The sequence below is a fragment of the Anopheles coluzzii genome, chromosome 2, assembly GCF_943734685.1.
Source record: "Anopheles coluzzii chromosome 2, AcolN3, whole genome shotgun sequence".
Lineage (NCBI taxonomy): Eukaryota > Metazoa > Arthropoda > Insecta > Diptera > Culicidae > Anopheles > Anopheles coluzzii.
In genome coordinates this window covers 4,697,313-4,709,470 of record NC_064670.1, presented here as the reverse complement: position 1 = coordinate 4,709,470, position 12,158 = coordinate 4,697,313, and the positions used below count along the sequence as shown (strand labels likewise).

At 52.4% G+C, this 12,158-nt stretch overlaps 4 protein-coding genes across 7 annotated transcripts in view; 2 read left to right on the top strand and 2 right to left on the bottom strand.

The window, feature by feature from the left end:
• Positions 1-9: 9 nt before the first annotated feature.
• Positions 10-3,399, bottom strand: LOC120947471 (TRAF3-interacting protein 1). The gene is made up of 5 exons (XM_040362828.2): positions 2,936-3,399; positions 2,691-2,808; positions 729-2,155; positions 447-649; positions 10-353 (listed from the first exon to the last, which is right to left on the bottom strand). The coding sequence occupies exons 1-5, from the start codon at positions 3,068-3,070 to the stop codon at positions 203-205; spliced, it is 2,034 nt and encodes a 677-aa protein (XP_040218762.2). The 5' UTR covers positions 3,071-3,399; the 3' UTR covers positions 10-202.
• A 95-nt stretch (positions 3,400-3,494) lies between these two features.
• Positions 3,495-4,388, bottom strand: LOC120947474 (UPF0547 protein C16orf87-like). The gene is made up of 3 exons (XM_040362833.2): positions 3,945-4,388; positions 3,724-3,875; positions 3,495-3,657 (listed from the first exon to the last, which is right to left on the bottom strand). The coding sequence occupies exons 1-3, from the start codon at positions 4,245-4,247 to the stop codon at positions 3,570-3,572; spliced, it is 543 nt and encodes a 180-aa protein (XP_040218767.1). The 5' UTR covers positions 4,248-4,388; the 3' UTR covers positions 3,495-3,569.
• A 461-nt stretch (positions 4,389-4,849) lies between these two features.
• On the top strand, positions 4,850-6,206 carry LOC120952557 (formylglycine-generating enzyme). Its single transcript, XM_040371947.2, has one exon. It carries the CDS (start codon positions 4,999-5,001, stop codon positions 6,076-6,078), a length of 1,080 nt encoding a protein of 359 aa, XP_040227881.2. The 5' UTR covers positions 4,850-4,998; the 3' UTR covers positions 6,079-6,206.
• Positions 6,207-6,308: 102 nt separating this feature from the next.
• LOC120952559 (serine-rich adhesin for platelets) overlaps positions 6,309-12,158 on the top strand; it is a 28,005-nt gene continuing 22,155 nt past the window's right edge. Inside the window, exon 1 of one of the 4 annotated variants that reach the window (XM_049607330.1) lies at positions 6,309-6,519. The gene's annotated coding sequence lies outside the window, so the exon portion shown is untranslated. The other 3 variants (XM_049607331.1, XM_040371950.2, XM_049607332.1) reach the window with 3 other exon arrangements.

Here is a 12,158-nt window from a genome sequence, read left to right as displayed (position 1 = left end):
CGGACAAGATTCGGTTCAAGGGCGTGCTGGACACACTAATGTATTTCGTCCAAATTTTCCAGTTTGATTTGTTAAGAAGAGGACACTTGTGGTGGTGGAGTTGAACAGTAAAAAGAAAATTCGTGAAAACGTGTTGCAAAACAACGATCGCTCATCCCTGTCCTCGCACGATCGTGGAGGAGACGGTGGGGCGATCGTTTTGCTAAATTTCCGTCATGTACAGCCGCTCGATCTTGGCCTCGTTCTGCAGTATGTTGGCCCGCGTGGTGTCGATCATGTCGCGGTACTCTTTGATGTTGACTTCGATCTGCGACAGCTGCTGTTTGAGCGGTTCGATGGCGTTCTCCGTGGCACTGCAATTAGCACGTTCGAAAACGATTCGATTTACGATTGGGAGATCACGCCACAATCATCACCCGTGAATCATCAACGGAGTACGTACGTACCTGCGCTCCTTGTTGAGCTCCACCATGGATTGGGTGTAGATCTGTTGCCAGCTGGCCAGCTCACGCTCCATCGAATCGATGTCCTCCTGGATGAAATCCATCAACTTCCCGAGCGGATTAACGGAGCGCGTCAGCTTCTGGATGGATTCACGCAGCGACTCCATCTGTCTGGCGGACGATTGCCGCTGCCCGGCGGTCCATTCCTGGAGAAAGGGAGAAGGTTAACCAAACTTAACCCGTTAGCACTAAGGAAACGTTGAGAAAGCACATGCAAGCTACTACCATATCCGCCTTCCTTAGCAGCTCGCTGTCCGTGCCGGTGTGTGTGGAGAACTCCTTCTGCGTTTCCAGTATCTGCTGCACCAGATGGCCCTGCTGCTCCTCCTGCTCGGCGGACTGCAGCAGTGCCGTCTCGTCGGCCGCTCCGCCCGGCGGTTCGCCCGCCCTGCCGTACACGAGCCCATCGGACACGGTGGTCGGATCCTCGATCACGATCAAGTTCTCCCCATCATCGTCCAGCAGCTCGCTGTTGAACACTTCCATCTTTACGTTGATTTCGCCCAGCTTTTGCGTCTCGTTCGGCTGCAGTATGACCTCGACGTTCTTTTCCTTCCGGCGCGGCGCACCGGGCCGGGCCGACGGTGGCCGCACGCTCGGTGGTCTCAAGCTGGTCCGTGGTCTCATCACCGTCTCGACCGACTGCTGGCGATGCATCGGAGGTTTCACTGCGGACGATTTCGACTCAACCGGTGCCGCAACTGTTACCGTAACTTCTGCCATCCGTTGCTCCGAGGTGGCAGCTACGTCATCCGGCCCGGCCAGTGCATCCTGCCCGACCAGCGCACCGTTGCTGTCCTGTCTGCTGAGCGAGCTTTGCAGCCCATTAAACTGGTTCATCTCCGAGAGGGCGTTGTTTTCGCTAGGCGTTAAGCTGTTTTGCTTTTTCAGTGACGATCGGCGGCTGCTGCTGTTGCTGCCGGGCTGCTGCTGTCTCCGCTTCTCGTGCTCCTCCTCACCCGATGCCTCACCATTGGCATCGGACAGTGTCACCGGCTCGCCGAACTCTTTGATTGAATCTCTTCGCTTCCGGCTTTCCGGGGCATTTCCACCGTTTACCATCGATTCGGTGCCGTTCGTTGTCGGTTCCGGTCGCGCGGGTGTCACCCTTTCCGGCACAGCCGGTGGTTGCGGTTCCTCCGGGATGGAGGAGATACGTTTAACGCTTTTCTCTTTCTCCTTTCCTTTGCTCGGTTTGTCGCTCTTCTTTTTGGTGGAATCGTTAGGCTGCACTTTAGTACCATTTTGTTTCGTTTTTGCCTTTTCCACCTGTTTAACGGTTGTGCCATTCTTAAGCACTTCCTTTTCCTTCACTTTACCATTCTTATCCTTTCGTCTTGGATCCACCGCGGTTGCTTCATTCTCTTTGGGCTTTTCTTTCACCCTTTCTTGTTTGGATTTTTTACCTTCCTCGCGTGTTTCCCCTTTGGTGCCATTCGTTTCCGGCCCAGCGTTCGGGCCAGAGCCATTGCTATTGACTCCGTTGGTCGTTGTTGGATTGTCGCCTAAATAGTGTCGCACTATTTCGGTTGTGCTTAGTTTTTCCTCCAATATGCTTGCGAGAGCCTGCAGCAGTTCGTTGGTACGTTCCGGTTCCAGCCCGGCAACAATTTTCGAAGGACGAACTTTTAGCTCACGGCCAGTTGTCAATTCTATTGAACGGGGGATTGAAAAAAAATCGTTATGTACCATGAGGTGCATTTATTTTTAAATTTCAAAGCTAAAGTGTCCCCATTTTCGCTGGGAATTGCCATGTCCGTAGTCATACAAAAACATTAAGCAAACAAAAACATTAAAACATTAAGCAAACAAAAAAACAAGTTTTGATTTTAAATATTGATAAGCCCGGCAGGATGACGAATCAGAAACACAACTACAGAGCCAAAAACAGTCCGAATGGAAAATCAATAATCGCCCACCACGGCTGACCACGGGCCGGACAGGTCATCGTGGTTTGAGGTCTAGGCAAGGTCATCGAAATGGAAAGGCTTTTGGACGTGGACGAGCGTAGCACGTGCATTGTGAAACTCTCGTCGCCCGAAACTAGTCCCCCATCTTGTGGCCCGTTATCCGTTGCGAACGCCAACAGCGTGTCTCTATGTCAACAAGGGCGAACCCCAAACCTTTTGCTGATTGACGCCAAATAAACAACGACGCCCTGCCGAACCATTCACGCTCCATACTTACTGACGACATCGATGAGCTTCTGTAGAAACGCCATTTTCGAGTCCCGATCCTTGATGTTGTCCGAGTTCAGTTCGTCCGCCGTGTACAGCCCGTCCAGCGATCCATGCTCTCGAATGATCTGTTACCCCGGCGGATGTGGGAGGGGGGAATATGGGGTAAGGATAAAACAGAAATTCCGTCGCAGGTTACTACGACTGAACTAACACACCAGCAACCGGCAATATCGATCGTGGAAATTTACATACCGCGTGCACGATGTCGTGAAGAAATCGGAACGGTGGTTTTCGTAGCAACTTTTCCGTCAGTGCGGGTCGCTTCACAAACTTGCCGAGGGAACTTTGCGTTCTTTTCAAAACTGTCGCATCCAGCTCGGATGCCATTTTCAGCGGGAACTGAATCGCTTTTCACTATCGCTCTTTGCACGTTATCAGTACGGTGGTGAAGGTATGCTGGCACATTGCTCGTACAATCAATGGATCAATGCTTCCTGCACTACCGAGGAGGTACTCGATGGCCCGACGGAACACGACTGACCCACTTTTGGGGGATATTCTTGGACAGAGCAGCTCGCTCGACGGCAGATACACACGGATAGTGGAACAACAAAGCGAGAACCGAAGGTGTTTGGGCTGGGAAAATGTTATTCTTGATGTTGTAGACCTATCATCGCCATGGCAACGGCTGACGTACGGTGTAGTCACCACGGACAGCCAGGGCGCAACCGTTTGGACAAGGACGCAAGCAGCTGCCACGAACGCAGCCAGTGGGTGTCAATCCGGTAAGCAGACAGATACAAACTACGCCTTAATTTACAATGGAAAAGAGTTATATTTAGTGAGACTTAATCTAACGACGGATTTACAGCGTGGTGTATGTCTGCTAGGGTTGCGTCCACACGACGGAACCGATTTTACGATTAATTTCCGATAAAATTATAGCGGCTACTTCCTGCTTGTCGAGCGGCAGTCTGGAAAGAAGTAAAAAGATCAAAATGAGTGTTCCGATAGTTTCGCATAGTTTTCGCTCTACGTACTTTGCAGCCAGATCCCCACCACCGTCGATCTCTTCCTTCTTCGCCCGACGGTTCGCGTGCCGGTTTGCTCTTGCTGCCTGCGTGTCCTTGGCCGTTATCAGTTGCGTTTGCTTAGCATCTTTCCCTTTGAAAAGGGACGATTTTGAGGATTTCTGTAAGACAAAACAGGGAGCAAATTTTAGTGCGAGTACGCTCGGGACCGACATTCCCCCGGTTCAAACCTTCGTTTTCTTCTTCTTCTTCTCGTACTGCAGGGAGTCGTAGTAGTTGGGCTTTTCGCGCCGGACCCGGCTGGTCCGGCGGCGCTGCACCTGCCCGGAGCCCTTGCGCCCATCGCTCGAGCTGGCGGACGCTGCTTGGGCCGCCTTACGCTTGCCCGCTTTGGTGCGGGACGGCGGCTCGTACACGGCCGCGCTGGACTGCCGCATGCTGAACACGTGGCCGCAGGAACATTTCTTCGACGCAATCGCCACCTGCACCTCACACTCTGGACAATGTTTGGTAATCATTCGAGTTTTTACCATGTTCCAGTGGCCGCCCCGAAAAGAAATTGTCCTCCTTCCATTCGCTCGAATGGACGCCTGACAGCTACTGCTGCTGCTGATGCTGCTGCTGCTGTTTCGTAAACATCAACAAACAACAACGCGGACCAGAGTGACCAGAATACCGTTTTATCTGTATTCCAACCGATTCCAACCATGCTAAAACAGCTGATTTTTCATTCAACCTACCGAAAATCACAGGTTTTTTCATAATACTCACCGAAAAGGCATAAAACCATTTGCCTAATGATTGAATGCAGTAAACTCCATATGATGCATGGAAATCACTACAGACCAGAACCAGAAATTCAACACTGACAACTAAGGCCTGTGTCTGCAATTCATGTGATGCGATGAAATTGGACGGACTGGTAACACCAATTGAAATTCCTACTGAAAACTGCCGATAAAATGTTGACGCTCCTACCGTAAACTGCAAAAAAGATCTGGCCATACTGACGCGGACGCTGCAAAAACGTTGCGTATTTATATTAAGTGATTCAATAGTTGAACGGCTCGTTGTAATTTTGCGATTTTCTTTTTCCATTGTTCGGTAAATTTAGAGAAAAAACTAAATTTACCGAACAATTTGAAGAAAATAGATAATTTTGACTAATAAACAAAAAAACACAACGATTGTGACATCTTGACAACAATGCCGCCAACAAAGCAAGAAAACAGCTGATCGCAGGCTGCATTTGTTGTCAAACTGCACTCTTCTCGCCCCGGCAGAATGGAGCAAACGAATCGGTGTGGCCTGTTTTTCTTATTTTTAAGCTGCATTTTAGTGTTTAAGCTCGCAAACGGTGACTGTGGATGCAACAAGCTGAAACGCAATGCCGAGGGCGAAGAGCAGCCGAAGGAACGCGTCATCTTCCCGGCCGATGCAACACAACACTCCCACTCCGACGGGGCGGACCGTCGTCCGGAGAGCTTGCTCGATCTGGTGGAACATTCCAAGCGGTTCGAAGACATGAGCCTTATCCCAGGAGGTGAATATGTAATCGGCACAAATGAACCTATCTTCGTCAAGGATCGCGAATCACCGGCCCGGCCCGCGACGATCCGCGACTTTTACCTCGACCAGTACGAAGTCTCCAACGCACAGTTCAAGGCATTCGTCGACCAGACGGGCTACGTCACGGAGGCGGAAAAGTTTGGCGACAGCTTCGTCTTCCAGCAGCTGCTCAGCGAACCGGTGCGCCAGCAGTACGAAGATTTCCGCGTGGCGGCGGCGCCCTGGTGGTACAAGGTACGTGGAGCCTCCTGGCAGCATCCGGAAGGTGATGTGTCACGTGATATAAGCGACCGATTGGACCATCCGGTGGTGCACGTGTCCTGGAACGATGCGGTCGCGTACTGCGCCTGGAAAGGGAAGCGCCTGCCGACGGAAGCGGAATGGGAAGCGGCCTGCCGGGGCGGTCGCAAGCAGAAGCTGTTCCCCTGGGGTAACAAGCTGATGCCGAAGGAGCAGCACATGATGAACATATGGCAGGGCGAGTTCCCGGACAGCAATCTGAAGGAGGATGGCTACGAGACCACCTGCCCGGTGACGTCCTTCCGCCAGAACCCGTTCGAGCTGTACAACATCGTTGGCAACGTGTGGGAGTGGACGGCGGATCTTTGGGACGCGAAGGATGCGGCCATCGAGCGCAAGCCGGGCAGCGATCCACCGAATCGGGTGAAAAAGGGTGGCTCATACCTGTGTCACGAATCGTACTGCTATCGCTATCGCTGTGCGGCTCGATCGCAGAACACCGAGGACAGTTCGGCGGGCAATCTGGGCTTCCGGTGCGCTGCCGATGCTAACTGAATGGAGCGGATCCTATTCCTTCTTTGTGATAATCTCAACGGACTCTTCCTGCGGGAAGACTATCTAATAACGACGCATTTTTTACTATTTAAAGCATACAAATAAATGGCCCCTTATTCAAACTAAAACTAGACACATTTCTCCTGTTCTGTAGAGATCTTCCACGATCGAGCTGGAAGAAATTAGCATTTTTCGAATTTTGGATCGCAATCTCCGCCCGGTCGGCGCTCGATCCGTGCTCAATCCGACCAGCGTATAAACGCAGGCTGACGTTCAGCTTCGTTAAATCCGCGGCTGCATGTCGTGACGTTTTCGTTAAATCTCTCCCGAGCGAGAAGAAAAGCAAAACGAAGATAGTGAAAAAATGGATGTTAAACACAGAACCGTACCGAAGCAGGAGCAATAATAGTTAGATTAAGTGTGATTCAAAAGTGACCAAAGGTAAATACGGTCGAGCAGAAAGTGTGGCCCTTTACTGAGCTAGTGTGGAGAATGTGGTTATCCGCGCCGTAACACGTATGCCCGGTGCAGAAACGAAGTAAAACTGGGCAGCAGCAGGTTTTCCCTTCTGGGGTAGTGTGGTGTGTGCTGCTGATCTGGTACATGTGTGTTGAGCAGTGGCGGGGAGAAGGGTGTACGGTGGTAGGGCGAAAAGGTGGAAAAAAGGGAACGGGCTCCTCGCGGTCCGGTACAAAGTGCGTGCTCGGTCCGCGCGCGCGTTTGTGTGTGTGTGGAATAGTTTTTTTTGCCGCCCTTTCCCCACTCTGATCAACCTATCGAATGGGCCCCCCCGTGCGTTGTTCTTTCGAGTGTTCCAAGGGTGGCAACATTGTGTCCCTGCCGGAGAATAAGCGTACTCCACATGCTAGGCTGTCCCCGTGTGTGTGTATGTATGTGTGTTTCTGTGTGTGAGCTGGTGTGCTGTAGCCCCCTTGGCCAGTCGGTGGTGGAAATTTTTCCCTGTCACATAACTATCGGCGGCGGCGGTGGTGCCCTTTTCTTTCTTTCGACGATGGTAGTGTGCACGGTGTAGTAGTGTAGTTCAGTGGTGGTGTGCACATGACCGCACAAGGTTCGTTCTAGCGAGAGCGGAGTGAAAAGAAAAGCCAGTCGGTGAGAACCCGTTTCCCGCACGATGATATCATCCAGTGACGACGGCGAAACAATCTCCAACCCCGCCAGCCAGCCAGCCAGCCAGCCAGTCTGTAAAAACGTGTAGCTCCTAGGTCATAGGCCGACTTCCGTTCGCGACCCCGGATGTACCAGAGGCGGAGGGGGAGAAAAGGCTCCGAAAACGTGTGCGTGTGTGTTGTCTCCGTTTGGCCGTGCGGAGAAAAGGGCGAAGAAGAAGCGCCCAGCGGCGAAGAGAAAGACACAGTCGTTTGTTGCGCCCCTGCCTGCCTGCTTTGATGGCACATTTCGCACACACACGCACCGAGGCCAGCGCATGTACGCGACACCATTGAGCCCGCCGTACACGCACACGCACTGCTACGCACGTAACATCGCAACACTCGCTGGAGGTGGCATGATCGGACCCAAACGGATAGGAGAGAATGGCTGGCCGTGTTGTGGACAAGCCCCATCTACACACGCGTGTGTAGCTGCGTATACGCACGCAGCGAGCGTCGCGAATTTCGGAGTTTTACACCCCGCAGGGAAAATGGAAACAGGCGCTGTTGAGCGGCAGTTGCTTATTGTGGTGATGTGTAGTTCAAACTAGATATTCCATTTTCAAAAGAGTGACCTTTTTATTTCTTCAATCGTTTCGCAAGTGGTTTGCAAATTGAAGGAAGGGAAGGGAAGCAACAAAAAAACTACTACAAAGGCAGAGGGGGCTGCTACTCCGTACGTTCGAGGACAAAGGCGACATTCACCCTCCGCCTCCTCCCCCCCCATTAGGGTGGGGTGGTGTGGGCGGGTGTGTCCGTGTGCCCTTTTTGTTCGTAAGTGTGTATGCAAACCTGTTTTGCAGCAGCAGCAGCAGCTGATTGGCACACGGGGCTGGAATTTCCCGAAACACGCTGGCGGCTAAACTTTCTAAATATCGAGCCCGCGCGTTGTCTGTCCGTTTGGGTCTAAACGATTACGAGTGGCGGTGGCGGGAGTTGCTGCTAATTCGCCGTTTGGCCAGATTAAGCATGGTGTGCTCCAGCTAATGATAGTGTCTGGCCAGTCTGGTCTGCCACTAACAAGCATTGCTTCTAGAAGACTCGCTAGTGTCTGTACTGCGTGTGTGTGTTAGTGAGTTTTGTCCCTTTTATCCCACATGGTGCAAACACTGATGTGATTAGAAGACAAATTACCGTTTTTTTTATCTTTGTTTGTAAATTGCATCATGAAGCGAACTATTTTTCCAACGCAAGGAACGAACCACACACTCACACGCTTGCACCCAAGAATAATCCATATCTGTACTAGTGATGGGTAGCCGGAATCGCACCCACGGCTCGGAATCGCTTCCGAGCATTGCTACTCCGGCTCCGATTCCGAAAAATTAAAACCGTCGATTCCGCCCGGAGCCGTCGGAGCCGTCGGAGCCGTCCGGAGCCGTCCGGAGCCGTCGGAGCCGTCGGAGCCGTCCGGAGCCGTCGGAGCCGTCGGAGCCGTCCGGAGCCGTCGGAGCCGTCGGAGCTGTCCGGAGCCGTCGGAGCCGTCCGGAGCCGTCGGAGCCGTCCGGAGCCGTCCGGAGCCGTCCGGAGCCGTCCGGAGCCGCTAGTCGGCAGCCGGAGCCGTCGGAGCCGTCGGAGCCGTCGGAGCCGTCCGGAGCCGTCCGGAGCCGTCGGAGCCGTCCGGAGCCGTCCGGAGCCGCTAGTCGGCAGCTGGAGACGTCGGGACCGTCGGAGCCGTCCGGAGCCGTCGGGGCCGTTGGAGCCGTTGGAGTCGTTGGAGCTGTCCGGAATCGTTGGAGCCGTCGGAGCCGTCGGAGCCGTCGGAGCCGTCCGGAGCCGTCGGAGCCGTCCGGAGCCGTCGGAGCCGTCCGGAGCCGTCGGGGCCGTTGGAGCCGTTGGAGTCGTTGGAGCTGTCCGGAATCGTTGGAGCCGTCGGAGCCGTCCGGAGCCGTCGGAGCCGTTGGAGCCGTCGGAGCCGCTAGTCGGCAGCTGGAGCCGGTCGGAGCCGTCGTAGCAGTTGGAGCCGACGGAGCCGACGGAGCCGTCCGGAGCCGGTCGGAACCGTCGTAGTCGTTGGAGCCAACGGAGCCGTCGTAGTCGTTGGAGCCAACAGAACCGGTTGGAAACGTTGGGACCGTCGGGGCCGTCGAAGCCGACAGAGCCAGTTCGAGCCGTCGGAGTCGTTATAATAGTCGGAAGTCTTCTGAAGCGCATTAATTTCCCGATTTCAGCGATGATTTCATTTAAAAAAAAACAACTTACGAGTACAAAAATAGTCTTCTTCATTTATTGCTCTGAAGTTTTTTTTTGTATTTTTTTTAAACAATAAAGTCAAAAACAATTGTTTGCTCCGTATATATAGGGAAAAACTATGAATCAAACTATTATTTTTATTTTCATAAAAGATGGACGGATGATTGATAGTTATATTCTTTGTCTTGTCCATGTGCCATCATGTTATTCGGTAAAAAACAAGTGCGGCCTAAACCATACACGTTAGTCAATGTAAACAACCGTGCAAAACTGCCATAATTACACTCATCTGCCTCGTTCGTATTTTATCAAACCCACCTCCCGTCATAGTTCTATTGCTCCTTGACCTCCTAATTTGATTCATTTTTTTTCCTATGTATATATACGGAGCAAACAATTATTTTTGGCTTTATTTTTGAAAAAAAAACACACAAAAAAACTTCATATCAATAAATGAAGAAGACTTTTTTTTACTCGTTAGCTGTTTTTTACAATAAAATTATCACTAATATCGGGAAATTAATGCGCTTCAGAATGCTTCCGACTATTACAACTATTACAACTACTCCGACGGCTCGGGACGGCTCCAACCGGCTCCAACGGCTCCGACGGCTCCGCCGGTTCCGGACGGCTCCGGCTGGCTCCGGACGGCTCCGACGGCTCCAACGGCTCCAACGGTTCCAACGGCTCCAACGGCTCCGACGGCTCCGGACGGCTCCGGCTGCCGACTAGCGGCTCCGGACGGCTCCGGACGGCTCCGGACGGCTCCGACGGCTCCGGACGGCTCCGACGGCTCCGGACGGCTCCGACGGCTCCGACGGCTCCGACGGCTCCGACCGGCTCCGGCTGCCGACTAGCGGCTCCGGACGGCTCCGAACGGCTCCGGACGGCTCCGAGGTCGGAGTTTCGCACCTACCTTCCGGAATCGCTTCCAATTTTGGCGGAGTCATCCGGAAGCGATTCCGGATTTTTGTTGAATTTACCCATCACTAATCTGTACCACCTCACATGTGCATATGTACACTTCTCTGTACGTGCAGTATGCATCCGTCAGTGATTGGAAGCAGTTGGCGTTTGGAGTGTCAATCGAAGTCGGCTGATTACGGGTTGCGTGTTTGTTTGCCTTCCCCAAAGGAAAGGAGATTACCACCGCTTCTTTCACTCTCTCTTTCTCTCTCCTGGAACGCGAGAACTGCTTCTTGCTGTTTTTTTTTACACAAACGATTAGAATGGAATGTGGGAGGGAAGATGCAAGAGAAGCAAACATTTTCCCATACAGCACGGCCGACGGCATTGGACGGCTGTGTGCAATTCCCTGCAATCTTTATCATACTCTCACTCTCTTGCTTTGGTGCTCCCTCTCGCTCTCTCTCTCTCTCATAATCCCTCTTCTTGCTCATAATATTTGCGTTAAAAACAAAAACACACCTCATTTATTGCCTCTCACACCAGCGGCACACACAAAAAAGAAGGGCCATTCTCTTTCCCTCAAACGAGACAACTACACCCACCCACACACCCAACCAGCCACCACAACTGGTGCATGTGCATCATGTGCAAAAGAGAGTCTGATGCACTTCCGCGGAAACTACACACAAACACACACTCACACCCACACAAACACGCGATTGCACTTGGGTGATTTAATTTTTTCCTCTCTCTCTGTACGCTCTCTCCCCTCTCTCTCGCTATCTCTCTTGTTTTTTTGTTGTTGTTGCAAAAATTGAGAAAGAGATATGGGGAGGGTTGTCGTGTCGGCCATACATACCATGCACCACGGCGCTGTGTGCAGCTGCAGTTTCAGTGCATCTCTCGCGCAGGGTGCACGGTGTATCGCGACATCATCCTTCTTCGGCGTGCCTGGTTCTGCTTTTGTTTTCCATTTGCGCAATCTTTTCTCGCGTCTTTTGTTGTTGTGATCGATTCGTGCGTGTGTATGTATGTGTGCAGCTCGATCAAAAACCAGAAGAGGGTAGGTGTGGTAGGGTTAGAGGCGGCAGAGGACATCCTCGGCCGGGCCAATCGCACATTCCGAAACGGTCATTTTGTCTGGCGTAATTTGAAATCCGACGTCCTGGTGGGGGAGGTCCAACCAACCAATGCACCAATGCCAATCAGTTCCAAAGTCCAGCAAGGAGCACACCAGGAACACCGCTCACACACATAACCTTTCACTGCCATCTTTCACCCTCCGCTGGCCCTTTGGTTACAACGGGAGACGAGCATCGATCGTCATCAACTCAACCGACGGTGAGACGTCTCTCTCTCTCTCTCTCTTGTCTATTCGCGCCGACAAAGTGTCCGAGAGTTGGTTCTAAATCGAAGATCGCGGGATTGGGTTCGATCTAGTGCGTTCAGAAGGTGACCAAAAGACCATATTGTCACTTAAGGTCGACCGACACTCAAGGTAGATTAGGGGCAGGGTTAGCTGCTTACCCCCATTGTGTGTGTGTGTGTTTTCGATTCTTGTGTCAGTTTGCCTCCCAAACGCCCACGATAATGGGCCTGGCCTGTAACAATCTGGCCGGCACTCGGGGTCTCTCCCTGAAGGTCTGTGGGGTTTCGTCAGTACACTCATACGCAAAACAGCCCCGAAGCGCACAGCACACCGCGCGAGCCTAGAGAGCTTACTGTGTTTGTTGGGTGGTTGGCTTTGCTGGCTGGCGAATGTGAAACAAAGTGTGATATAATCGGTTGCAATTGCAGTTCGCGTGT